The sequence below is a fragment of the Ochlerotatus camptorhynchus genome, unplaced genomic scaffold (genome assembly GCF_037179485.1).
Source record: "Ochlerotatus camptorhynchus isolate MF236.1 unplaced genomic scaffold, CSIRO-AGI_Acam_v1.1 ptg000304l, whole genome shotgun sequence".
In the NCBI taxonomy this organism is placed as follows: domain Eukaryota; kingdom Metazoa; phylum Arthropoda; class Insecta; order Diptera; family Culicidae; genus Ochlerotatus; species Ochlerotatus camptorhynchus.
Window position 1 is genome coordinate 3,053,198 of NW_027040792.1, and position 25,817 is coordinate 3,079,014.

Sequence of the window (25,817 nt, forward strand, 5' to 3'; positions counted from 1 at the left end):
ATCGATGAACAAATAATGTGTGGGCACGTTGTATTGGCGATATTTCTGCAGAACCTCCAGAATCGCGAATATTTGGTCCGTGGTAGCGCGGGCACCCATGAATCCCGCCTGGTATTGCCCCACGAACTCTCTTGCAAATGGTGACAGGCGGCTGCATAGAATTTGGGAGAGTACCTTGTAGGCGGCGCTCAGCAGTGTGATCGCGCGGTAGTTGCAGCAATCCAACTTGTCGCCCTTTTTATAGATTGGGTATACGACACCTTCCATCCACTCCTCCGGTAATATCTACTCCTAAAATCTTGGCAATTACCCAGTGCAGCAGCAGCGCTCTAGCCAGTGCTTAACCACCATATTTTAATAGCTCACTTGGTAGTTGATCTTCACCAGTTGCTTTGTTGTTCTTCAGTAGCCTGTCGTCTTCTGCGCGTGCTCCAAGGTTTGTTGCCGTGCCACCTTCGTTTTTTGCTGCATTGCCGTTGAGGTACTCGTCATAGTACTGCTTCCACCTCTCAACCAATTCGTGACAAGGTTACCGTCCAAGTCATTGCACATATCGACTTGCGGCACGTAGCCATTGTGCGAACTATTTAGCTTCTCGTAGAACATCCGTGTGTCGTTCAGGCGGCACAGATTTTCCATCGCCTTCTCGGTCTTCCTGCTGACGCTTCTTCTTTCGAAAAACCGAGTTTTGTCTATTCCTCGCTTGCCTGTATCGCTCCACATTCAATCCAGCATTCTTCTCCTCTACTAACAGTTTCCATTCGCCGTCAAACCAGTCATTTCTTCGGTCCGGGATCGCAGTACCTAGTGCCGCTGCAGCAGTACTAGCTATGGCGGAACGGATGTCCCTCCAGCCATCTTCAGAGTAGCTGCGCCAAGCTGCTCTTCCGTCGGTAGTGCAGCTTCCAGCTGCTGCGCGTAATCCTGGGAAACTCCGGCGTCCCGTAATTGCTCAATGTTGGCTCGCGGCATTCGACTTCGACGGGTATTATGCACCGTCGAGAGTTTTGAGCGCATGTCTACTGGAACTAAGTACTGGTTCGAATCTATGCTTGAAGTGCGGTACGTGCGGACGTTGATAATGTCGGAGAAGAATTTTCCGACGATTAGAACATGATCGATTTGTTTTTCTGTGTGTTGGTCAGGTGATCTCCAGGTGGCTTTTTTTTTCCTCTGTTCGGTACATAAAACCACTGCGACCAGTAATTTGATCTATTGTAGTATATCCCGTGTCCTTAGTTTAGTGCATGTCGTATTACTCCATCACTATTGAGAAATGATGAAGTATTCGGTTTTGATACAGTTGTCATTCTTGCCTTTATCGCAAGGAATCGATTCTAATTGAAAGGTCCCGCTATTTATACCCTTCGGAATGTTGAAACACCCTCCAAAGGCGCGCCCCTTTGTCAGTCAAAATTGGATTCCTTAGCAAAAAAAACAAGACATGACACCGATAATGACCATGCATCAGAACCCTAGTCTTAACCACTTCAAACTAGGAAACAACGAATAGAAGATTAGGAATCACATAGGTGAAGACTAACTAACTCATTTTTTCCTTGTTTCAAGATCATCCTCGGTCCACGCAACCCGAGGACTTATCACTATCAACAAGGCATAAAAAGTAACAAGGACTAAGATGTGTTCCTTTGATTACTGTAAAATCCTGTTCCCCTAGTTTGAAGTAGTCAAGACTAGGAATCGGTGGTAGATCTTACATCCCGTAACGTACCACGAAAAGGTGATCTACCCACGTTACGGGGCCTCCAGGTGGCTTGATGCATATCCTTGCGTAGGAAAAAAGTACTTTGAACTACCATCCTACGGAAGGCTGCAAAGTTCACGCATCGTTGGCCGTTGTCGTTCAATACGGCATGCAGGCTGTTTGGCCCAATTTCCGGACTGTACATTGCCTCCCGTCCTACCTGAGTGTTCATGTCGTCGATGATGATTTTGACGTCCTGTTGCGAATAGCATAAAAAAAACAAAAATCGTTTATTGGTAGAGGAAACTTCCTCCATCAAAAAATAAACAATCTTCGGTTTCCACACCTTACCAATGTTCGTACCACCTCAGCTTAGATCAACAAATGATTTGAGTGGGTGATTTGCGTTATGGGGCTGTACCAATAGCATGTGCATTTCAATTTGGGATGACAATCATTCTACAGAGAGTATTACGTATGTCAACTGAGTTCCGTTCGCTTCTCATTTGAGCGGGTCATCATCTAATTACAAAACAACCATCATCCGGTTGCAACTATCATTCGAAGAAGCGATTTCGATGTTTCGGTTTGAATGGTCTGAGGTTTCATTCGAACAGAGGATGACGTTTTGGTACAGTGTAGGCTAGACTGATGCAAAATTTTAAGTTTTCACTCCACAGTGTTCAAACGGTTTCAAATCGCGTCCTGATTAGCCTCCGAAGGTTTAAACTCATATGATAAGAAACTGACTTGGCACAAACCATTTGAAGTTTATAAAGTGTGATACGGTCAAAATTTGGTCAAGGGAAAACGCGTGTAAATCGGTGAAATCGTTTATTTAAAAAATCAAATTAAATTTCTTTTTCAAGTTCAATTAGTATAAAATTCAGGAAAAATATTCAGTTAGGCTTCCGCTTTTCCAAATCCGAATTGCCGGGCCTTACGCTTGACCCCTGCCATCAGATTTTGTACAGCCACCTTGTCCACCTTCTTCGCCGCAGAAAGCCAGTTTGCCTTGAACTGCTGCTCGCCCTTAGCAGTTTTTTTGGTCTTCTTTAGGTTCCGCTTGACAATAGCCCAGTATTTCTCAATTGGGCGGAGCTCTTGCGTGTTGGGAGGGTTCTTGTCCTTGGGAACCACCTGCACGTTGTTGGCGGCGTACCACTCCATGGCCTTTTTACCGTAATGGCAAGATGCCAAATCCGGCCAAAACAGTACGGAACAACCGTGTTTCTTCAGGAAAGGCAGCAGACGTTTATTCAAACACTCTTTCACGTAAATTTCTTGGTTGACAGTCCCGGAAGCTATGAAAATGCTGCTTTTCAAGCCACAGGTACAGATGGCTTGCCAAACCAGATATTTCTTTGCGAACTTTGACAGTTTCATGTGCTTGAATACATCTGCTACCTTTCCCCTTCCTTTTGCCGTATAAAACTCCTGTCCCGGAAGCTGCTTGTAGTCGGCTTTGACGTAGGTTTCGTCGTCCATTACCACGCAGTCAAACTTCGTCAGCATCGTCGTGTACAGCCTCCGGGATCGCGCTTTGGCCGTCGTATTTTGTTTATCATCGCGATTTGGAGTCACTACCTTCTTGTAAGTCGATAGTCCGGCTCGTTTTTTGGCTCGATGCACGGTTGTAGACGATACACCCAGCTTATTTGCGGCATCTCGGAGAGAGAGGTTAGGGTTTCGCTTGAAACTACCGGCAACTCTCTTTGTCGTCTCAGCGGCTTCCGGTTTTCGATTTCCCCCCGATCCAGACTTCCTGGCTGTCGACAAACGTTCTCCAAACACTTTAATTACATTTGTAACGGTTGATTTGGCAACTTTTAGCGATTTTGCCAACTTTGCGTGCGAGTAGCTCGGATTTTCGCGATGCGCGAGCAAAATTTTGATACGCTGCTCTTCTTGCTTGGACGGCATTTTGACAACTGTAGAGTGAATTCCAAAATCAAAATAGGAGCAACATTCTACACACACACACCTTCAAAATGAGGGGTGTTCAGGTTTTTTAAATGCAAAATTGAAAGACATACGTCAAGTTGATATTGACCAAATTTTGACCGTATCACCCTTTATGGAAATTACCATGGGAAAACAAAACTGTTTTGTTCATAGTCTTCTACTTTTTTAACATATTGTACTGTTAACAATATCCATTGCTATTCTTGTGGGAATTTTTATCAGCTACAACTATAAATAGTTATTAATTGTTTAAGAGATTGATAATCTTATGGCAAGATTAAGCAACTGTATTGTAGGCAACACTGTATTATGTAGTGTGTCATAGTAGCCATGATTTTTGTCCTCTATTCTACGCACCATAAACACCAATGTTGCCTGCTGAACAATTGATTGAGCATAATCATAAGACATCAGTGACTTGAATCATTAATAATTTTTGTTCTTTACATTTAATCGAAAAGTGGTCTTCAACAAAGTTGTAGCTGAGAAAATTTTCAACAAGCTCAGCTATCATTTTCTAAAGTAGAGTGAACTGGTGAATTTTGAGATAGATATGAACCGAAATTATGGTTTCTCCATAGTAATTCCCATACAAACTTCAAATGGTTTGTGCCAAGTCAGTTTCTAACTAAATGAGTTCAAATTTTAGGAGGCTAATCAGGGTCCAATTTGGAACCGTTTGAGCACTGTGGAGCGAAAATTTCAAATTTTGCATCAGTCTAGTGTAGGCCTCTTATACCGATAACTTGAGAAAAAAGGCTTGATGATGCAGATTTCAAAATTTTGCACTGGAAGGTATACGAGATAAGATTTAATACGCTTATATTTTTCGAATGAAGTACCTTTAATTAATAATGAGTGTCTGTGGGGGATAAAAAGTTGAAATCTAAGAGATCCACCTTCATAAAATATTAAAAAAAAATATTTTATGTAACACGTCTATTGAGTAGCATTTTATCAGAATCATCGAAAAATCATGAAAAGCTTTAATTCAGAAATAGAAGCATTTTAAAATTTCAATCCCATACCTCACCGTGTAAAATTTTGAAATCTGTATCGTAAAGCCTTTTTTTTTCAACATGGCCACTGAGTTTTGATGTGTTGATAATATTAATCTATTTCCAGATATCGAAGCAACGACTACTTTCCCAACTCGCAAACTGCGCCGCCTGCAGGAGGACTGTCATCCAATCAACGTAAGTAAGCAACCCACCTCAACTATTATAGCAGTATTCATCTATTTAGAAATTATAAATAACTTATTTTACAAATCATAAAATTATTTACACGTGCGCATCAGCATAGGAAGCTGACAACTGAAATTCGAAACAAAACTATAAAAGAAAATACTGTTTCTAATCTGTGGGATTGGAAGGTGCTCGGAGTGCGGTTGGCGTCACATTGATAATTACCTAGATTCGATTCCTATTGTACATAATGTCAGATTGAGGTTCCATTAGAGAGCGTTCTGACCCTGGAACTGTGGACTAAACAGTGGAGGGAGCTGCTCTTGCGGGGGTTCGTTGACGTTCTTTGGTGGCAGGTACTCATTGGACGGTGGCAGATAGGTATTGGCTGCCGGCAGATAGGCATTCGAAGGCCGTTCATAGTGGTAGCCCGGATGCTCGGTAGGTGCCGGAGTTGTGGTCGTAGTCGTCGTAGTTGTCGTCGTCGTCGTCGCCCTTGTCGTGAATTTGAACGGTTGAATCGGTGCGGGTGCTGCTGCGTTGGGTCTGTAGAGAGAAGATTTCAGTTAGATTGCTCCCAAGAAGAACTAGATTTCCGGAGAAAAAAAAACCTACTCTGGAATATCTATGTCAAGTTCGGTGATTGGATGGTAACCGAACTCGTCAGCGGTGTATCGCACGCGGTATCGCTTTCCATTTGCGCCCGTGTAAGTGTAGGATCCCATCACTACAAAGGTCTTGTTGTCGTCCCTCAGCTTACCGATCTGCTCGATCTCGATTCCGTTCGCCGTTTCAACCCTACGAATTTGACCCCATTAACCTCTCACATCATTCGCTTGCTACAATGCATAATACTCACGCATATTTGAACTTGCCCTTGCCCTGGTTCCTAACCTCAGCCATCAGAATGCCAGCCTTCATTACGTCGCCGGTGAAGTTCGACGGGTCCTTGTTGTCCTCCACCGGGAACGTGAACTCGTCTTCGGAGAAGAGATCATCGTTACGATTCTTCGACGGGATTTTTATTTTGGCGGCGAGCGTTATCCCCAGGAAGCCACACATGCTGACCACTAGGAGCTGATTAATAAAGAAAAAGAAGATCGGAGAATAAGAATATGACTTTCCGAGAAAGATCCGTTCGAACAACAGTGAAGTCATTTTCAATTGGCAACAGGTGCCGTTCTCCGCGGATCAAACGCATTTGGACGGGGTATAATAATGTATGTGGATTATGATTTTTGTTCTTCTCCTGAAACCGGTTCGTTATTCTTGTGGGGTGTTTTGATCGTTTGCTGATTTGAGGAAAAATTTCACGACTATAATGACCCGACGACCGTTGCGTTGTCTTCTAATGATCGGATCAGGTGGCTTGTACGATTTGTAGATTTTTAGTGCAGTTTATGGTTATAAACATTTTATGGGGTTTTATGGCAGCATGCATATGCGATTGGGAAGATTTATCTATATTTGTTTGTGTCGGGCAGGCTTAATTAGAATATGCTGGATGGCAGGAACACATTTGGCAGGTTTAGCCTCTTATTTTTTTCTTTGATATAGGTATATGTTCCAACTGGGACTTGACGCCAATTTTGTGGATCCCAAGAACGAGAGGAATAAGGTTTGCCAAACTAAACACAGTTCTTTTACTGACGGACGCAGGATAACTAAGTAAGTGAGCATGATAACCTTTTGTAATTAGTGACGTGGTTTCAGCGAAATTTATTCCATTATAAAAAAACTACAATGGACAGCCCTATGGGGTTGTACGTAATGGTGACGTAGGACTACTTGATCTTATATAATAAATCTTATTTGTTAACTGCAGCAGAAGCTTTTGTTTTGTGTAGGAATAGGAATTTGAGCGGAGTTCTCTCTGTTTATACTCTTTAGTGTGACAAACTTGACATAGATGGCCCACAGCAACTCACGAAGAGCTACTGATTCCGATCAACAGCGTTGTGGCTTCTTTCTCCTTCTGTGGATGCTCATGTGGGCTGCAGCTCGTTGCTTGCAGGCAGCCTTTCGTTGTGTACTGGAGAACACCACCACGCACCACGCGGTGATTGAATAAACACCGTTTGGTGAGACCGGATGGAATTTAACTTTTAAACCGCTTTTCGCAAGCAATCGGTGATAATTATAAATATCATAGCAATAGTTCCACATTCGTGCAAAATTCATATCGATTGGCGTATTAGGAATTAAAATCCATCATTTCTGGATCAAAATCAGACCACTTTCATGCAGCGACCGACTTTGGTTTTTGAAATTGCACCCCCAATGTTGCCTTAAAGTACGTGGTATGTTAGATTTAAACATATCTAGACAGAGCTGGAATTAGTTGTAATAGTTTTTGTAAACAATGACTTCTCTCGATGATTTTTAGGAATTCAAGATACACCCAAAATAAAATTGCCGTCGGGTAGAGGAAGTCTTATCCTACCTGATGATGATGTTGATTTGCGTGGACGAGCCTTGACTTACAAGAAATCATCGAAAGAGTCATTGTTTACAAAAGCTTTTACGCCCTAATTCTACCTCTATCTTGATATGGGAACTGACATCCAATTGATGTCCTAAAAAACCTCTTTTATAAATTTATTGTGGTCGTGATGGTTGAGTAATGCTGAGCTATTAGGGCGTTAAACACAGATGAGGCTGGTGAGCTATATGTTGTTTTGAATGAGGGTTACGCGCTTGCCATAGATGGCCCTCAGCGACTCACGAAGATATAGTGATTCCTATCAATAGCGGTGCAGCTTCTTCCTCCTTCTATGGATTCTCATGTGGGCTGCAGTTCACTGCTTGAGGCAGCCTTTAGTTGTGAACTGGAGAACACCACCACTCACAACGCGGTGATTGAATAAACACCGTTTGGTGAGACCGGATGGAATTCAACTTTGAAATCTGTGTTAGGGAAATTGCTTTTCTGATCGATTGGTGATAACATTATTGAAATTGATCCAACGGCAGCTGAGCTATTAACGTTCAAAATCTATCATAATTTTGTTACATGTTCCATTTTCGGTTTTCACAAAGTGTACCCCCATATAGAAATCACAGACGTAGTCCTACGTCCAAAATCTCTTTGTTTATACTCAATTAGCAACAACACTTTAAAAAATTAATGACCTAATAACAATTGCAAAACTTGCATGGTAATTAAATATTGAGGATAATAAATATTTGGCCGTTAAATAGACGTAAATTTGTTCCCTTGCAAATAATCCTTGAAATGTGATTGCTGATCAGTGCGCAAAACAGTCAGGTTCAATGAGTAATTTTCATATGAATATGAACAGCCATCCGCCTCATCATTCACTGCCTCGTGAGAATCTGAATGATTGGGAAGTAAACGAGTCAGTGACAGCAGAGCACTCAGTCAGTAGTTCAGTCAGCTCGTTTATTCTTCCGTGATGGTACCCAATTTTCGTTTTGAATGACTGAGCGTACATTATTTCATTGCCTCGTCCTTTACCGTTTGGTACATTACCGTTTGGAAAAGAGCAGTGCTTTCACACTCAGCTTAAGCAGTCAATAATTTTACTTCATGATTGATTTTTACCCTATTTACAAAGCAGGGTACTTATATTAACTTACTTATTTTAGCTGGTCGCACAGAAGGCTATAAACTGATGGTCTTGGCGATAAAACAAGGTGGTTCAAACCAGCCTTGATGGAGCCTCACTCGCGAGTCTGAAATGAGTCGAACGTAGCATTTTTTTTATGAGGAGTAGAAGTGCTACTCACAAATCATTCTACCACTCACCGAGCCTCACAACTTGTGAACGAAAGGGAATAAAACGAGAGTGAGGTTCCGGTGCCATTCATATTTATGTTTTCTTTCACACGCTCTTAAGCTGGGTTTAGACTAGGCAAGTCAAATGATCTACTCAGTTGAATTCAATTGGCTTGAAAAGTTGAGCCTGGTTCAACTTTTTTCAATTCAAGTGAGTTGATCAAGCGAGTTGAATGGCATGGTTTACACGTTCAATTCGCGTTCAAGTCAGTTGAATTCAACTGACTTGATCAATTGACTTGCCCTGTATAAACCCAACTTTACTCTCACCCTGGATGAACTCTGAGCTTCATGCCTCTATGACTCTTCTTTCATCCAACAACTCCTCACCGGGAAGCGATATGATTAAATTCAATCTTCTGAAAAATCTAACAGATATCGCTAAAAGACGCTTGCTAGACTTATTCAATTCCTTACTAGAAAACAACATTATACCGCCTGAATGGAGACAGGTCAAAGTAATAGCCATTCGAAAACCTGGCAAACCAGCGGCTGACCATAACTCATATCGTCCGATTGCGATGCTTTCGTGCATTAGGAAATTGTTGGCGAAAATGATCCTTCGGAGACTCGATCAGTGGGTCGAAGCAAATAACTTGCTATCAAATACACAGTTTGGGTTCCACAAGAGCAAAGGAACAAACGATTGTCTAGCGCTGCTTTCCACAGATATTCAACTGGCCTTTGCGCACAAGGAGCAATTGGCTTCAGTATTATTGGACATTAAGGGGGCTTTTGATTCAGTTTCCATTGAAATTCTGTCAGACAATCTGCACAGATGTGGACTTTCTGGAATTTTAAATAATTTCTTGTACAATTTGCTGTCAGAAAAGCAAATGAACTTTTCCCTTGGACAACTGACAATTTCCTGAATTAGCTACATGGGCCTGCCCCAAAGCTCATGTCTCAGCCCTCTTCTTTATAACTTTTATGTCAAAGATATCGACAACTGTTTGGCAGAACAATGCACGCTAAGACAACTTGCAGATGACGGTGTGGTTTCCGTAAGAGGTCCACATGCCGTGGACTTGCAAGGACAAAATCTCTTTTGTCTTCTTGGGCTATGAATCTAGGGATCGAGTTCTCGCCGCAGAAAACTGAACTGGTAGTGTTTACTCGAAAGCGGTACCCAGCCCAAATGCATCTTAATCTTTTGGGCAGAAACATTACTCAATCATTGTCTTTCAAGTACCTTGGGGTCTGGTTTGATTCAAAGTGCACTTGGAATGCCCATATTACGTATTTGAAGCAAAAATGTCAAAAATGGGGTGCTCATCCGGGAGACCTCATAACGCTTTATAAAACAACTATTCTCTCCGTTCTAGAGTACGGCTCTTTCTGCTTGTTACTCTCCAGACCGTGCTCACTTCACCAATCGCAGTTCCTCAATTGAGTATGATCTGACAATGAAACAAGCAACTCATGGGATTCCCGATCAACTTCGACCTATTATAATCCCGCGTATTTTTACTGAAAAGTACCAACACGTCAATTGCGTAAACAGATATTTTACAGACAGGTCTCGTCTCACTGGATCCACTGGCTTCGGTGTCTTCAATGAAAACTCTAGCGCCTTCCGCAAACTCCAGGAACCTTGTTCCGTTTTTGTTGCTGAGCTGGCAGCAATCAACTTCGCATTGGGGATGATTTCCAACATGCCCGCAGACCATTACTTCATCTTCTCGGATAGTCTCAGTTCGATCGAGGCTATTCGGTCGATGAAACAAGGTAGGCACTCATCTTATTTCCTTTCAAAGGTAAGGGGGCAGATGAGTGTGCTGGTCGAAAGATCATATATGATTACTTTTGTATGGGTCCCCTCACATTGCTCAATCCCAGGCAATGAGAAGGCGGACTCTCTCGCAAAGGTGGGCGCGCAGGAAGGCGAATTTTATGACAGGCAAATTTCACACGATGAATTTTACAATTTAGTGCGTCAGAGTACCCTTTCGAGTTGGCAAACCGATTGGTACAGTGGGAATCTTGGACGATGGTTACATTCAATTATTCCTTCGAGAGCGTGGTTTAAAGACTTGGACTTAAGTCGTGACTTCATTCGCGTGATGAGTAGACTTATGTCCAACCACTACTCGCTAGATGCGCATCTCAATAGAATAAACCTCGTGGACAGCAACATCTGTCGGTGTGGAAACGGTTACGATGACATCGATCACGCAGTTTGGCAATGTACGGATAATGACGCCGCCAGAGAGCGACTTTTGAATACCCTCGAGGCCCAAGGAAGACAACCCTATGTTCCTATCAGAGACGTGTTGGGAACTCGCGATATCTGCTATATGCAGTCGGTTTATGTGTTTCTGCAAATGTCTAGTATGAGAATTTAATTCGTTTGTCTTTTGTATCTCTTTATTAGTTTTTGTTTGTCTTGTCCCCCGTCTCGATGAATCTCATCGTCGTCCACTGGTCACCATATCCGGTCGAGCTCCAGACGAATCTAGAACCACACTACCGTTCATACTGGCGACATCACTCTGATGAGACAACGAAACCCTACCCCAAGCTCCTCCCCTTTTCCTATCCTTGGACAATGTACCCCTCTAACCTCGAGTAAGCCGCGAGTTTTCGGCCCAACTCCTACTAGACATAGAATTAAGTGAATTTTGTTACAAACAAAGAACAATGAATTATCGGCTCCGTAAAGCTAACGCGATTGAGCCTTACAAATAAACGAACTAGATAAAAAAAGAGTATGTACTTGAATCGTGTCAAAAATCTCATGTTATTTTTATGGCCACAAAAATAAACAAATGCAATAAAAGCAGCGTAATGTCAGTTCATGCACTGTTTTGATGATAATTTTGTCCTTTTTGGCAAGTAATATTACACCATATTTTTGACACGATTGAAGCATAGAGAGCTTTTTGACGTTTAATCGGCGCACACTATTGCAACATTTAAATCGAACGAGTGTGAGCAAGAGGGAAACAGATTAGTGGGAAAACAAACCGTCCATTCATCCATGTGTGGTAGATAGAGAAAGACGATTAAACGTCAAAAAGGTCTAGATGTAACTCTAAGACTATTAGGTCCCGAAGAAACGTGCTCAACTTTTTGGCTCAGCTCTGGTACTATCTTCGATCCCAAGCTAATCGATGCACCCCTCGAAACATGGGAAAATCCACGAACCCCTCATTTTATCTGTTAAACTTTCATAGATAATCAAAACAAACATGGTGTGGTACTAGAATGCCGATTAGAATGGGATACGTTAATCGTTTACTTGGGACCAATAGGCTAGTCAAGTAGTTAGCCAATTTCAAATCGATAGTTTCGTACTGATGTGATATCAAATTTTTTTTTTGCTGTGTAGAAATCGGCAGGAAATCCTGTAAGGGGTTAGCTATTCTGTGTGCAGGCTGTGTTAAAAAGGAGGGACTTGGATGTTAATCTAAATGCATATATAGAGGTACCAGACATGTTTTGCACTGCACTGTTCTCTGTGAACAATTAACGGAAAATACATTATGTGTAGTTTGCGATAGTTGTCACCGCAAGCAACAGCAGTGACATCTGATGGAAAATGAATGCAGAAGCTTGACAAAATGATTAATTGTGGCGAGCTGTAAGCGCCCGAAGCCTATGAAAGGATGTAGGACCCGACCCAAAATGCGTTAATTGTGGGGCATCTCATTGGGTAACAAGCAAAACGTGCAAAGTTTATAGCAATCCGCAAAGAGGCCTCTACACGGAACCAACCCAGGCCACAGAAGGGTGCCGGAAAACAACGGGCAGAACTTTTCTACCATCGTCCAACGGCGTCCGATTCCGGTACTTCTACTGCTTCCATCTCAACAGCCGACTGGCTGCTGTTGCTGTTGCAACCATTCGGCTTACTCGAGCTAACAACGTTTGCGGCAACTGCTGAATCCAGAAGTACACAGTTTGAAAAAGTAATGTAAATTTCTGTTCAGTATGATGCACATAAATGGAGCGTCACATATCATATAAGTTTACATTATATATCATGTAAAGTTCAGAGACATTTCATGCAATGTAGCAAATATTGTATACAAAAGCCCATTGTTGTAAACAACATTGTTTACAAGTTACTCGTTTGCATGAAATGAAAGATAAGTTTACGTGAATGAATGTTTACATCACTATTAAAATTCAGAATTTTTATCTGTGTACCTCCTCTCCTCCAGCACTGCACCATCCAATTCATTGCTCTATCCAGATCGTTTGTACCCAACGGTAAAGCTGGGTTTAGACAAGGCAAGTCAATTGATAATCTTAGTTGAATTCAATTGACTTGAGAAGTTGAGCCCAGTTCCACCTTTTTTAAGTCAAGTGACTTGATCCAATCCTCTGCCAAGATGGAGGGTTGCTAAAGCCACAACCATTAATGGTGTCAGCACTGTAGCCTACAGTTTTTATGTTATATTTATATGAGCATTCACGACACGTATGCGTTAAAAAATCTTATGAGAATAATCATTAATGAGACCTGAATTTTCTTGATTAGCTTGCCTAATTTAAAAATTAATATAATAGGGGAATTTACGTATTCTCGGCAACCTAAGCAGCGACCTTCTTTCTATAGCCTTTTTCTCTATGGAACGCACACATATGCAGTATTGGTTTGTTGACAATCTTTTGCTGCCAGCTGCTCTAACAATTTCAGTCGAAAGAATTGTCAAAAACTGTTTTGAAATGCTTTTACAAAGCTCCAATCTTCTCTAGTGAGAGCGAGTATTGTCGGCAACCAGTTTTTCTTCGGCAACCGTTCCATTTGAACTGCATGTAAATCTGCTGTTCTATTATCGGCAACTCGAAATCAGCTACAATTTGTAGTGCGTGTGTTGCATTTCAAGAAAACCTTGCTAGATTGCTTTTTCTCAGTGGTAAAAATATAGTCAAATTGAAGCTGAAAGCATAAAGAATCGTTTGCATGCATTCAGCGAAGTGTTTTCGTAAGAAAATCCAGTGAAAATAGTGTTTCAATTTGGGTTCATGCCGTCAGTCGTCATGTCTGTCATGCCGAAGCCGTCATTTCCCCTATATATTTAATTCCTACATGTACGCGCTTGTTGAAAATTTATCACGATTATTTTGCCACGCATGGACGGAGCATAATTTCTCAATGTTTGCATCAGCTGTCTTAGATTGGCAGATAATCGAGCCAAGGAATCAACAACTTTGGCTTCAAGCAAAATGCTAGTGGATGTGACTTGATCAACTCACTTGAATTCTTTGGTGCAAGCAATGGAAATATTTACCTTATTTGACAAAACCCAGGTAATTATGACGTTTGATTTTTGAAAACGATTTGAATAAAGAAAAGAGACATACTGCTGTCATGATTACCTGAAATTTGTCAAATAATGTAAATATTTGCACCGATTGCAATAGCAAGGTGGAAGACTTCAACGAAAAAATTTCACTATTGTAACAACCTCTGTTGATTCAAGTTCAATAAAATCTATTATTCGATAATTATCGCTGTGTTTGATTCTTCATTTATAAGGTAAATAAAAAAACCAGTATCATTTCAAGAACCTTTACAAAGAAGAGTTCCTACGGTAATTTGTGCGAAGAAGTTTCAGTCACGTCCCCAGGTGAGCGAACTGTTGGTGTGATTCCGAACCAGCCGCCTGAAACATTGGTCCTTCGAAAACCAACTACCAGTTTATAATGGATGGAACACCTGCATCGACCTCAACTGTGTAACGCAGATACAGTCCCAAAAATTCTTGAAAACTACTATTACCAAATTCCAAACCTTTACTTCTTTCCTTTATTTAACGTCGGTCTCTGTTCCGCAATCTAGTGCCAATCACCGACGGACTACGATTGCCATCCATTGACGGCAATCGAATGTGCAGGAAGGCAGCTTCCACACCTGCGTAGGATATCGCACCCATTCACAACACACATAGGCCGGGACCAACGGCTTTACTTCCCTTCCGAAGGAAGACGTGACCAGAGCGAAAAGACATAATGCAACGTACTCCGGCCAGGCTAAATGTGTTATCTGTGGAGTCTCGTCCTGTCCCTGAATCTGTTACGAAAGAACTAAATGAAGCTGGTAATGCAAACTCGGTCCCAGCATCGTTGAGAAGTTGCGTTTCTGTAAGCGGGGCCAGCAAACGTTCGCATAGAAGCAGGATATCATCAGTTAGCAAAGCACAAATCCAAATCAGAGCGTTGGAGCTCGGTGATGAATTTTAGGAAGAGGAACTGCACGCTTTTTTAGAGCAGGATCGTATTTTGGCAGAGCAGCGACTGGAAGCTCTGAAAATTCAAATAGAGTTGGAGCTCAAAAGGGAACAGAAAAAGGCAGAATTTCTCAAGAAGAAACGCGAACGAACCATTCAGATCAACGAACTGCGATCCCGTTCTGGTGCGTCATGTTGTAGTTCCGTGCAGCGTATTCAAGGATGGGTGAATGCAAACGAGTATCCAATAGGGGATTTCGAGTATCGTCCTAATCGTCTTGAAAATATCCAGCCTGACGTAGCAGCTAACGGTATGAACGAGGTTCTTGGTCAAGCGTTCAAGGCTCTTGAAAATAAGCACAAGGCACAAGGCGTCGTTGTTGAAAGAGGAAAAGATCGTCGATTTCCAAGCATTTTCGCGTTGGTTGGAGGATGAAATGAAAAACCAATTGGCAAGTATCAACCCACTCTTCCTGGGAAAAAAGGATCTCAAGGATCAGCAGTTCGTGCCTTTCACAAGATCAAAGCCACCAGTCCTGAATATCAACACTCGTGAAACAGAGCAGAAAGGAAAGTGTCCTTTGCGCAACTCGAACGATCATGTGAGCCTGATCAAGTTTACTAAACTTTCGTATGCTTGAAGCAGGACATTTCATTTGAATAGCTTGTTTAACCAGGGTGTTGTTACAGGAGCGGATTCAGTTTCGGATTCCTATGAGCAAACTCGCAATTTGTGTTGAGTAAGCTTTAAGCTGTAAATTTAATTATTGTTACTATGTGTTTATAGGTTTTACAATTTTAGGTTATCTTACATTGATTTGTCCGCTACTTTAATTGATCCGTCGTATTGTAACAATTAGTGTCTGTTCTAATTTGTGTTTATGCTAAATTGTACAAATTATGCTCATTATTTTTGTTTCTCAAATTAATTTAATACTTACAATAAATTCACGTAATAGTAATAAATCCAGTATAACTAGCAAATATTTGATTTAATAGACACTTTAGCAATAATAAATTCTTCTTCAACCACTACTATCGATTTTCTATGTTTTCTTTATAAAACAATTGAGCTGTCCTATCGAAGCAATCGTTTTATATTTATATGCCCTACCGGAGTAAACCTTTTACACGTCACTCATTTCACCTCCCTTTGTGAGGGTGGTACTGAACGAGCTCATCTGTGTTGCCAACATGCTCCCGCCTGTACTGCTTCAAGTGCCCTTAAGCTGTACCTCCTTTTCTGGTAACATCTAGGACAGCGAGCTCAGTCACCGGTCGATGCATGATACCTGCAGAGGTCTGTACATCCGCGATGCGAACTCGTCCATCATATCCAGGATACATTCGAGTGATTCTGCCTCTTATCCAACTATTCCTGACGCCCTCGTTTACAATGATGACCAGATCTCCGACGTTGATAGGTGTCGCCTCTCCAAACCATTTTGGCTGTCGGGAGATAACAGGCAGATATTCTCGAATCCATCGCATCCAAAACCTATCCAGCATAACCTGAACATGCTTCCAGTTCGATCGCAGTACCGCACACTCCTCAATTGGCCACACCGCTGGCTGGACCACGCCACTCGAACTCAACAATAGAAAGTGGTTCGGTGTTAAAGCTGCGCATTCCTCGCTGTCGATCGGTAGATAGGTTAAGGGACGCGATTTCACTATAGATTCCACCTCCGCAAGAGCCGTTATCAAAGTCCCCTCATCCGGATTCCTCGGCAACTCCATGTGCGCTAGACCTGTCTTGACCGAGCGTACCAGCCTTTCCCATATTCCCCCATATGTGGAGCGTACGGAGGGTTTAGCTTCCATTGGGTTTCTGCGTTTGTGAACGTCCCTGCTAGATCCCGATTTATGGCGCCGATCTGCTGCCTTAACTCTGCGCTAGCCCCTTGGAAGTTGGTTCCTTGATCAGAGTAAATTTCCTGTGGCGCACCTCGGCGGGCGATGAATCTACGTATTGCCACTTGCAGGATTCAGAAGACAGACTGTAGGCGACTTCCAAGTGGACTGCTCGAGTTCCTAAGCACGTAAAGGGCGCTATCCACCGTTTGACTCCACCACGTCCAAAGCGAACAGTGATCGGCCCGAAATAGTCCAGTCCCGTAAAGGTGAAGGTCCTGACATACGGCGTGAGACGAGCAGAAGGCAGAGGAGCCATTGGTGGTACTTGTGGTTTGGATTTGTATACTCTGCACCAGTAGCAGCCACTTGCCACTTTCTTGACGGCTGTTTGCAGTTCGGAAATGTGAAACTTCTGCCGAATCTCGTTCACCACCGTTTCATTATTGGCGTGTCCGTACTTCCTGTGATACCAGTTGATCACCAGTTGAGTAGTGACGTAGTGATCCTTAGGCAAAATCACGGGAAACTTGCTTTCGTACGAAGCGCACTCCGCGGCAGCGATGCGGGATCCCATTCTCATGACTCCAGATGAGTCCAGAAACGGGAATAATTTGAAGACTCGACTGCTCTTCTGGATTCGTCTACGTTCTTCTGGCTGCACTTCATGATTTTTGTGAAGAATGCTGCATTCCTCCGGATACTCGCTCGCTTGGATCAGCTAATACACAGCTGACTCCGCTTGTTTCCACTCCTCACTGTTCACACTACTCGTGGTTACTTCTCCGTCCTGTTTTGATTCGTCTCGACAAATATGCTTGTAGCCAAATCGTATAACGAATGCCACTGTACGGGTCAACCTTTCCCACTTCAAGAAGCGTTCGAATTCGATGACCGGCTGTGTCGATAGTTGCTGGTGCACATCGACGACCCTTAATTCTTCCGCTGTAGTCGGCTCGATCGCATCCTCTGGCCAGTCACACTCCGGTTTATACAGGAACTGTGGACCCTTGAACAACCTGATGTGTTCATCGAAGCATGGGCCATGTCCCCATTTGGTGGCTTCATCAGCAACGGTCATCCTGGTTGGTACCTTCCTCCAATCGCTGACTTCCGTTTCATCCAGGATCTCTGTTACTCGGAACGCTACAAACTGCTTATAGTTCCGCCGATCTGACCGTAGCCAGTTCAGAACCGTTGAAGAATCACTCCACAATACTTTGCGCTTGATCTGCAAACTGTGACTCGAAATGACAGACTTCATGAGCCGTGTTCCAATCACAGCTGCTTGCAGCTCTAACCGTGGTACTGACAGCAATTTGATCGGCGCTACCTTGGTTCTTGCACACACCAGACTACAGCGTACTTCTCCACTGTCCACAATCCGGAAGTAGGCTGCGGCAGCATATGCAGTGCTGCTAGCATCCACAAAAACGTGCAATTCAAGCGAATCGTAGGCTCCAGGATTGTATCCTGGAAAATAGCATCTGGTTATGTTCACCATATCCAATGTTCCAAGTAGTTTGGCATACTGCTCCCATCGTGATATGAAATCCACAGGTAGTGGCTCGTCCCAGACAATTCCGGATCTCCACACATCCTGGACTATCGTCTTGCCATGCACCACGAAAGGAGCGACCATCCCTAACGGATCAAAAATGCTCATGACTAGGCTCAGGAGCTGGCGTTTGGTTGGTACAACGGATCCATCCAGTAGACTTTTCAGATCATCTCGGAGAGTCATTGAGAATACGAAGACGTCCTCTTGTGGTCGCGATACCATCCCTAAAACTCGTTCCAGGTTGCTGCCCTTGTCCATGGTGAAGCTCTTCACCGACTTCGTGTTCTGCTCTCCAATCCGCTGGAGCACCTCAAGGGAGTTCGAAATCCAATGCCGAATGAGGAATCCTGCCTTTTCGTGGACTTCCTTGACGTCTAATGCCAGTTGAACTGCTTCTTCGACCGTATCGACGCTGTCAAGATAATCGATTCTCCTTAACCGCCTCAGACGCCTCCGGGAACTCCGCAGCATATTCTTCCGCATCCAGGTTCTTCACAAATTGCGTTGAACTTGGAGAACATGTTGATCCAAAAATAGCGACATCCATGACGTATATTTGAACTGGATCCGATAGATTGTCCCGCCACAAGAACCACTGAGCTGTACGATCTTGCAGTCTGATGAGTACTTGATGGAACATTTCCATTATATCTCCGCTAATGGCGATCTCCTTCTGTCGATACCGGCACAAAACTGCTTGCAGAGATGTTAGTAGGTCCGGTCCTTTTAGAAGGACGGAGTTCAAGTAAATACCTTCTACTGATGCGGCGGCGTCCCAGACAACCCTGACTTTATCGGTTTTTTTGGGATTCACTACAACGCCCAGGGGTAAAAACCACGTCCGCTTCGGATCCATCTCTTCTAGTTCACGTGGAGAAAATTGACGTGGGAAAATTGACGTTGTCGAACTTCCACAAAAGTCCAGTTTCGAATCTGCCGGTTTCGGTTCTGATCGTGGTTGCTTGAAGAATTTCTTGAGCTCGTTTGTCATCCGCTGATTCTTTAGCCTGTGTCACCGAAACACCAACACTTTCCATAGAGAAAAAACTCTTCACCAGCTCGTGCAATTCGTCCTCACGTGATTTGGTACTAATATGAAGAACTCTATGCGATGAATTCCCAAAATCATTCCCCGAACGACCATACAGAACCCAGCCCAGCCTAGTTTTGGCGACTACTGGCTCGTGTTCGCGGCCTTCGCGCAACTTCAGCGTGGTCTTCAACCTTGTGTTGTCCAAACCAATCAGGATTCCTGGAACGGCGTCGTTGTAGCTTTGAACCGGAAGACCTCTCATATACAGATATTTGCCCCTAAGCTCTTCAAAGTGCATGGACTGTCGTGGTAGTTCTAGTCCATCGACGGTTTGAACTCTGCGTAGGGTGAACTGCTTGTCCGTGATCGATCCCGAAATGTTCAGTTGAATTTGCTGGGATTCTTCTTCCACACGCTTGACTCCATTGGTCCACTGCATGCAGAGCGGAGAAGTTGGACCTTGTACACCCAACTGTTCTGCCAAAGATCGTTCCATCAAAGTGGAACCTGAACCACCATCCAAGAAAGCGAATGTTCGTACCGATCGACCGTTGGCGTGAAGGACTACCGGGATGATACGAAACAGAACTTGGAGCTGTTGTTGATGAACGGAGATTACGCCAGAAAACGGAGCTGAACGCTCTGCTTTGGGTTGTCGTGGATCACCCGGATGGTGCAATCGGTGATGCCGTTGTTGACAGCCATTGACCACGCAGTTTGATGTTTTGCACGGCCATTTACCATGCGGATATAAGCAGCGTCGACAGAGACTCACTTCTTGGGTTACCTTCCATTTGTCTTTAACGTCTTCGACTTGAAGCTACAGCAATCCTTTGGTTTGTGCCCGGTTTTTTGACAAACAACACAAGGACGCTCGCTCCCCGTTTGGTTGGAAGGATCTGGTTTCTTGTTGGTTGCCTTGTCGTTCCGGATGTTCACCGTGTGTATCTCGGCTTTTCCTTTTGACTTTTCGGATTTGGCGGTGACTGGTGTAACACTACTAGCTGCCGTTACGATCACGTTCATGTAATCCGAAAATGTCCTCAAGTCCACGTTCTGCACTCGTTGCTTATGCATCGCCCAATCCAGCTTAATGTTGGCTGGAAGCTTTTAGACTAGCTCATCGATCAAGATCGGGTTAGTCAAATGTACCTGTTGTCCAGTCGAAACTAGATGCGTACAGAAATTGCGAACAGCCAGGCCGAAACTGATGATAGTCCCCAGTTTTTCTGGTCGCGGTGTCGGTGTTGCTCGCACCTCAGCCAGAAGAGAGTTGATGATTGCTTCCGGTCGTCCATACAGAACCCGCAACGTGTTGATTATCTCCGGAACGTTTGACGGATGAAGAAGAAAACTGCTCACTGCTTTCTTTCCGTCCCCTTTCAAGCTTCGTTGTAATCGCATCAGGTTCTCCGAATCGTTGTACCCACACATCTGCGTGGACGTATCATAGCTGCTCCAGAACATCGGCCACTCTGTTGGATCCCCAGTAAACACGGAAGGTCTTTGAGAACAACGTGGCGTTCTGCCAACTGCTGCGCATTCGGGCCGTACGATGGCTGAAACACCCCATACTGCACATGTGGGTTTGATAACTCGAGACACTCACTACAGGAGGACGAAGTGGCGGTCGAGAATTACCCCATGTTTGCGAAAGCATTGGTACGGTTTGTGTGTGAGAAGCAGCTAAAGGAGCATTTTGTGACACCAGAGGATTTGAAAAACCTGAAGGCTGGTTCCTATTTAAGAAATAACTATCGGAATCTAAGTGCGATACGTTTCTAGGTATTTCAGAGTGCCCTAACTGCCGTAGTGTTGGCTGGAAAGTATGTGATGGTTGGACATAGTTTTGATTGGTTGGTTCTACAGTTCTTCTTGCGAAAACTTCTGAGCTGGTAGTACTCACCTTGTTCGAAGTAGGTACTACATACGGATTGTACTGACCAACTCCATCGAACTTTATCGACGCTATCGGTTGCACTTTCACCGCTACACATACTCGCTCGTGAACTTGCCTTAGCATCCTCATCCCATCATCTTTTCCCTCCTGTCCTTTTCCTGCAACATTGGACGTCGCGTGAAAGTGGAACTTAAATGAAGCCCTAAGTGATATTTCCTAGCTTTTAGATTTGGTATGCGAAAGATCGTCGGTTACAGTGGCTTGCTTACTGAGCAGAAAAACGCTGTCCCAGGTCCTTTAATGTTAAAAATGTATGGTAAGATCGCTTGTTTATCGTGTATTTTGTAAAAGTTTTCGTTATCGTCGGTGCCGGGTTTGAATAGTTATAACAGCTTGAGTAACGGTATAATGTGATATAAGGGGCTCGGTGGCCTTACAGCAACCGTTTTTGCTTACTGAGCTGAACATCATGAGTCTAATCTCAAGCCCATCCACATTCAAGATTCGTCAATCGTTTTATTTGTTAACACTACTACATGGTAATAACAGCAACTCGATGATTAAAAAGGAGCTTGTTTGCCTAGTGGCAAACGTTTTGGCTTACTGAGCAGAAGACCGTGGTTTCAATCCCAACCTCATTAGAGTTATATAATCGGTAGGAAAGCAATTCAGCTTATCATATACCAAAACAAACCCTGCTGCAAGCCCAACCCTCTTACCCAACATCCCTGTGATTCCTCGTGGAAGTGGACTCCTCGGCTTCCATCAAAGTAGGTGTCACGTCAACACATTCCTACCCATTACTTGTTTGACCTGCGTTCAGGTGCGGCTGGCGCTGGTTTTGCCTAATTTGAGAACACTAGTTTTTACACATTGAGGATGATTGCTAGTTCCAAGCATCGTGTATTGGTTCTCTGTGTAATTACAGCTGGTCTGGCAATAACAGAGTAGCAACCGTGGACGGTCAATCATGCTCATGCTTATTAATGTTGGATCACTGAATCCGAATCTGAAATCATATTTCGGTAAAATGTTCGATTTATGTGAAAAACTGCTGTTAATTGCCTGCATTTAAGCGTACCTTTATCTATTACTTTAAAAAATGCAGTTTTTCGTAAACAACAGCTTTTGTTGGATTTTTTCCTTGGTTTGTTTTGTGCCGATCTTGTTTTCCGTTCTGAGTACCAATGGTACCGACGCCAGGGAGGCAGCTCCCACAGCTGGACCCTACCTATCGACCCATCAACTTATGGACCGGGGACCAACGGCTTTACTTCCCTTCCAAAGGAAGACGTGATCACAGTTGTTGGAATGTTAACACCAGATTCTTCTTCAGCGAGCGCTAACTTCTGAATATTGTATTGCATAAAAACATGCATGATCAACTTCATCCCAGAATTGAAAATTTTAATTTTTAATCTAATTCCCAATTCTGAAAAATGAACCACATGCAATTTAAAAGCTAAATTCGTACACCAGAAAAGCATTTGCTAGTACAGGTTCGAGCAGTATTTGTTTGTGTGCCAAAGACACCCAGTATAGGTTTACGTTTAATAGACAATAATTTATAAAAGCTACCCCTTATTAGAAAAGCGATGAGTTTTAATATTTACCTCAAAGGATTTCCGCTTTTCGTTATGATATCCCACCATAAAAACCGCACCAATAAATTATTTCCGCATATTAATCGGACACTCTTATTCATTCCAATTAACGTACCACCACTCGATTCCGTAAGGTGTCCTAAAATCGATTCCAGAATCGCTTCCCTTTTATTCGTTCTGAATATGTAATTGGGCGGAATTTGAATGAGAACGAAAACTGGTTCTGAATGAATGAATTTTATGCTAATTCTACCGAAACCCGATTAAGTTCCCAACATACATTCGGTAGACCACGTAAAACTGGTGACAAACTTACCTAAATTCCATGGAAAGAAACTGGTTCAGCTGTGATTGTGATTGTGTTTGTGATCTTGATTTCGTTTGTCTTTGCGAATTATTTATGAGTTGTTTTAATATTCTGTCTGGTCCCATTCATTGGGTTCGTTTTTCGAACCTTTGACGTAATAGCTCGAGAACCGTTTTTCAGCTAACCTTCCATTCGATGGAACAAAGAATATCAAAGTCATCAGATGACGTTAATTTTCTTCCCAAAAAACAAAAATAAACAATAATTCTTGAACAAATTCCGGTTCTATCAAAAATCAAAATAAAATAATATCGTGATCTTTAATATTGGCTCATAACTCAAGTCGAATATCTCGCATAGATAGCTCATATGGAAACTTCCTGCTTTCGTTGGTCCACACCCAAGCTGAAACATAGTCCGATTTAAGAATATCTGCCCCGTGTCGTCTAGATTCTCCGCGAGCAAAGGCGGTCGTGTGAATTGTTGCATTTTAAATGAGTGGCAGTAAATCAATCCCGGCGGCTCCCACTTTCAGCTTTTCCGATTATAAATTATAAAATATTCGATATGGATGCTAGCTGACTGAACGATTCGTGGAAAGGTCAACATGCCTATTACGTACCTCAAATTCATTCTAAGTCTGTACCACTTTTGCATTCGTATATTTTGTGGCAAGAAAGTTCTGCAATCCCATTTTTTCCTATGTCAGGTCACATTACGATTCGTTTAATGTTCAATCACCCAAATTTTTGTACCATTCGCACTTCTCCCATCTAAAACCACTTATAAATTCCACCACCTCCGTTTAAAGAACGTGAAATGCGAGATGCGCGTGACCCCAACTCGCCAAAATCCTAAGATTAGAAGTTCCATTCGTTCTCCTGTTATTCGATGGCGCACACCAAATCCAAACCGAGCCAAACGATATGGCTGTGACCTCCGATAAATGATAATTTGATTAGTTATTCAAACTTATTAAGATGTAAATTTCCCACATGTGTCTTGGCCACGGCTGACAAATCAACCGCTGACAGACGCCTTTTATCATACAAATTGAACCACGATTCGAATTCGATCTTTCGAACGTCCAACGCAAATCCATTACCGATCCGAGACATTTATCATTAATCACAGCTGTTCGGGTCTAAATCAGTTTGAAGGATCCTCTTATCTTATTGGTTGATAGTTTTTCGTACAGTGTAAGGTAACGCACAGTCTCTTGCAACATTCACTTTAGCAATCACGATTTTTTCCTGAAATCACCAACACTTACTATTTTCATTTTCGTCACTTTTTCTTTATCACAGGGAAGGACTTTCACTTGAAATTTGGGAAACACGGACGCGGTCGATCGATCGGGGGGAGGCGCACTAGCCAGACAGACGACGGAGATGCTACTAGGATCGGTTCGGCTATCAAACTAAACCAGATCGACGGCAGGAGGGGCACTTTATAGAGGAGACACCACCATGGCTGAATCTTCCACTTGGCGTGTATGGCAAACGAAAGGAGGATTTTGGAGGTTCTAACGCAGAAGAGCAGAAAACCTGATCCTCCTAATTCGGCACCGGATTCGGCGAGCGTGTAGTGTGTCACCTGTCTGTGTAGCGCGCTGACGATGATGATGCTCGGCTAAACTTTACTCAGGCCGTCGGTTGGTGTATCGATTTCTGGTAAGTTTTTGTCGGTGTTTATGTTTAGTGATGCGACTGATAAATGTAATTATGCTTTCGGGTTCCTAACGGACAGTAACGGGCACAATCATAATTGTAATGGCTGAAGGGTTTTACAATTTAAAGCATTTAGTTTCCGAATTTTTTCAGAACTTTTGAAAGAGAGATAATTTCATGAATCAATTCCTGAGGTGAGATTCTGGAGTTTAATTTCGACGATTCGGGCTAAGATATTTTTTAAAGATTCACTTATGCGATTATGGAAGGGTCTACCTTAGCTCAGTCGGTAAAGAGAGCAGCTACAAAGCAAGACCATGGTGGAGGTGGCTGGGTTCATTTCCCGGCCCGGTCTAGGAATTTTTCGGGTTGGAAAATTTCTCGACTTCCATGGGCATAGAGTATGATTGCACTTGCCACACAATTATGCTAATGCATAAATGGTACATCATCTCAATTAATAACTGTGGAAGTGCATCTAGAACACGAAGTTGAGAGCACACAATAAGATTATATGCGATAAGCAATAGGCTTCCAAATGCGAAGAAGAAGAAGAAAAAGAAGTTATGCGATTATGGATAGTGTCTCAGACAACCAGAATATATGCATTTCAAAGTTGCATTTACGATATGCGAACACCGATACCAACAAATAAATCGTATATAATGCACAAAAAGAGATTATGCGTACAAACCTGCAACCCCGAAGGGAGCCAAAATTCTAGGCTCTGTTAGCATCAGTCTTGTAAGCGGTCACGGTAGTCGACACATTTTCTGTAATAATTGACTGCCTTTGCCTCCGACACTTGCAAAACAAGCTTTCATAGTACAGTACCAAACTAAAATGTCATATGACAGGCTCTGTCATACGACACTGTCGCCGAAGACCGTCACGAATGTATGTATTTTAGTTTTTATCATAATAAGAGCTGCTGATGGTGTGCTTGTGTGAATTCTGAAAATAGCAAGTAATGATGTCCTAGTAATAATATTTCTGATCAGAAATGGTTTGATTTACACCAAATTGAGGAATTACAACGAAATCACACATGTC

The 25,817-nt window shown here is 42.9% G+C and overlaps 1 protein-coding gene across 1 annotated transcript; it reads right to left on the reverse strand.

The window, feature by feature from the left end:
* Positions 1-4,891: 4,891 nt before the first annotated feature.
* Cpr11A (Cuticular protein 11A) lies at positions 4,892-24,786 on the reverse strand. Its single transcript, XM_065228966.1, has 4 exons — positions 24,368-24,786; positions 5,717-5,934; positions 5,473-5,655; positions 4,892-5,403 (listed from the first exon to the last, which is right to left on the reverse strand). Exons 1-4 carry the CDS (start codon positions 24,374-24,376, stop codon positions 5,127-5,129), a joined length of 687 nt encoding a protein of 228 aa, XP_065085038.1. The 5' UTR covers positions 24,377-24,786; the 3' UTR covers positions 4,892-5,126.
* Between the last annotated feature and the right edge of the window lie 1,031 nt (positions 24,787-25,817).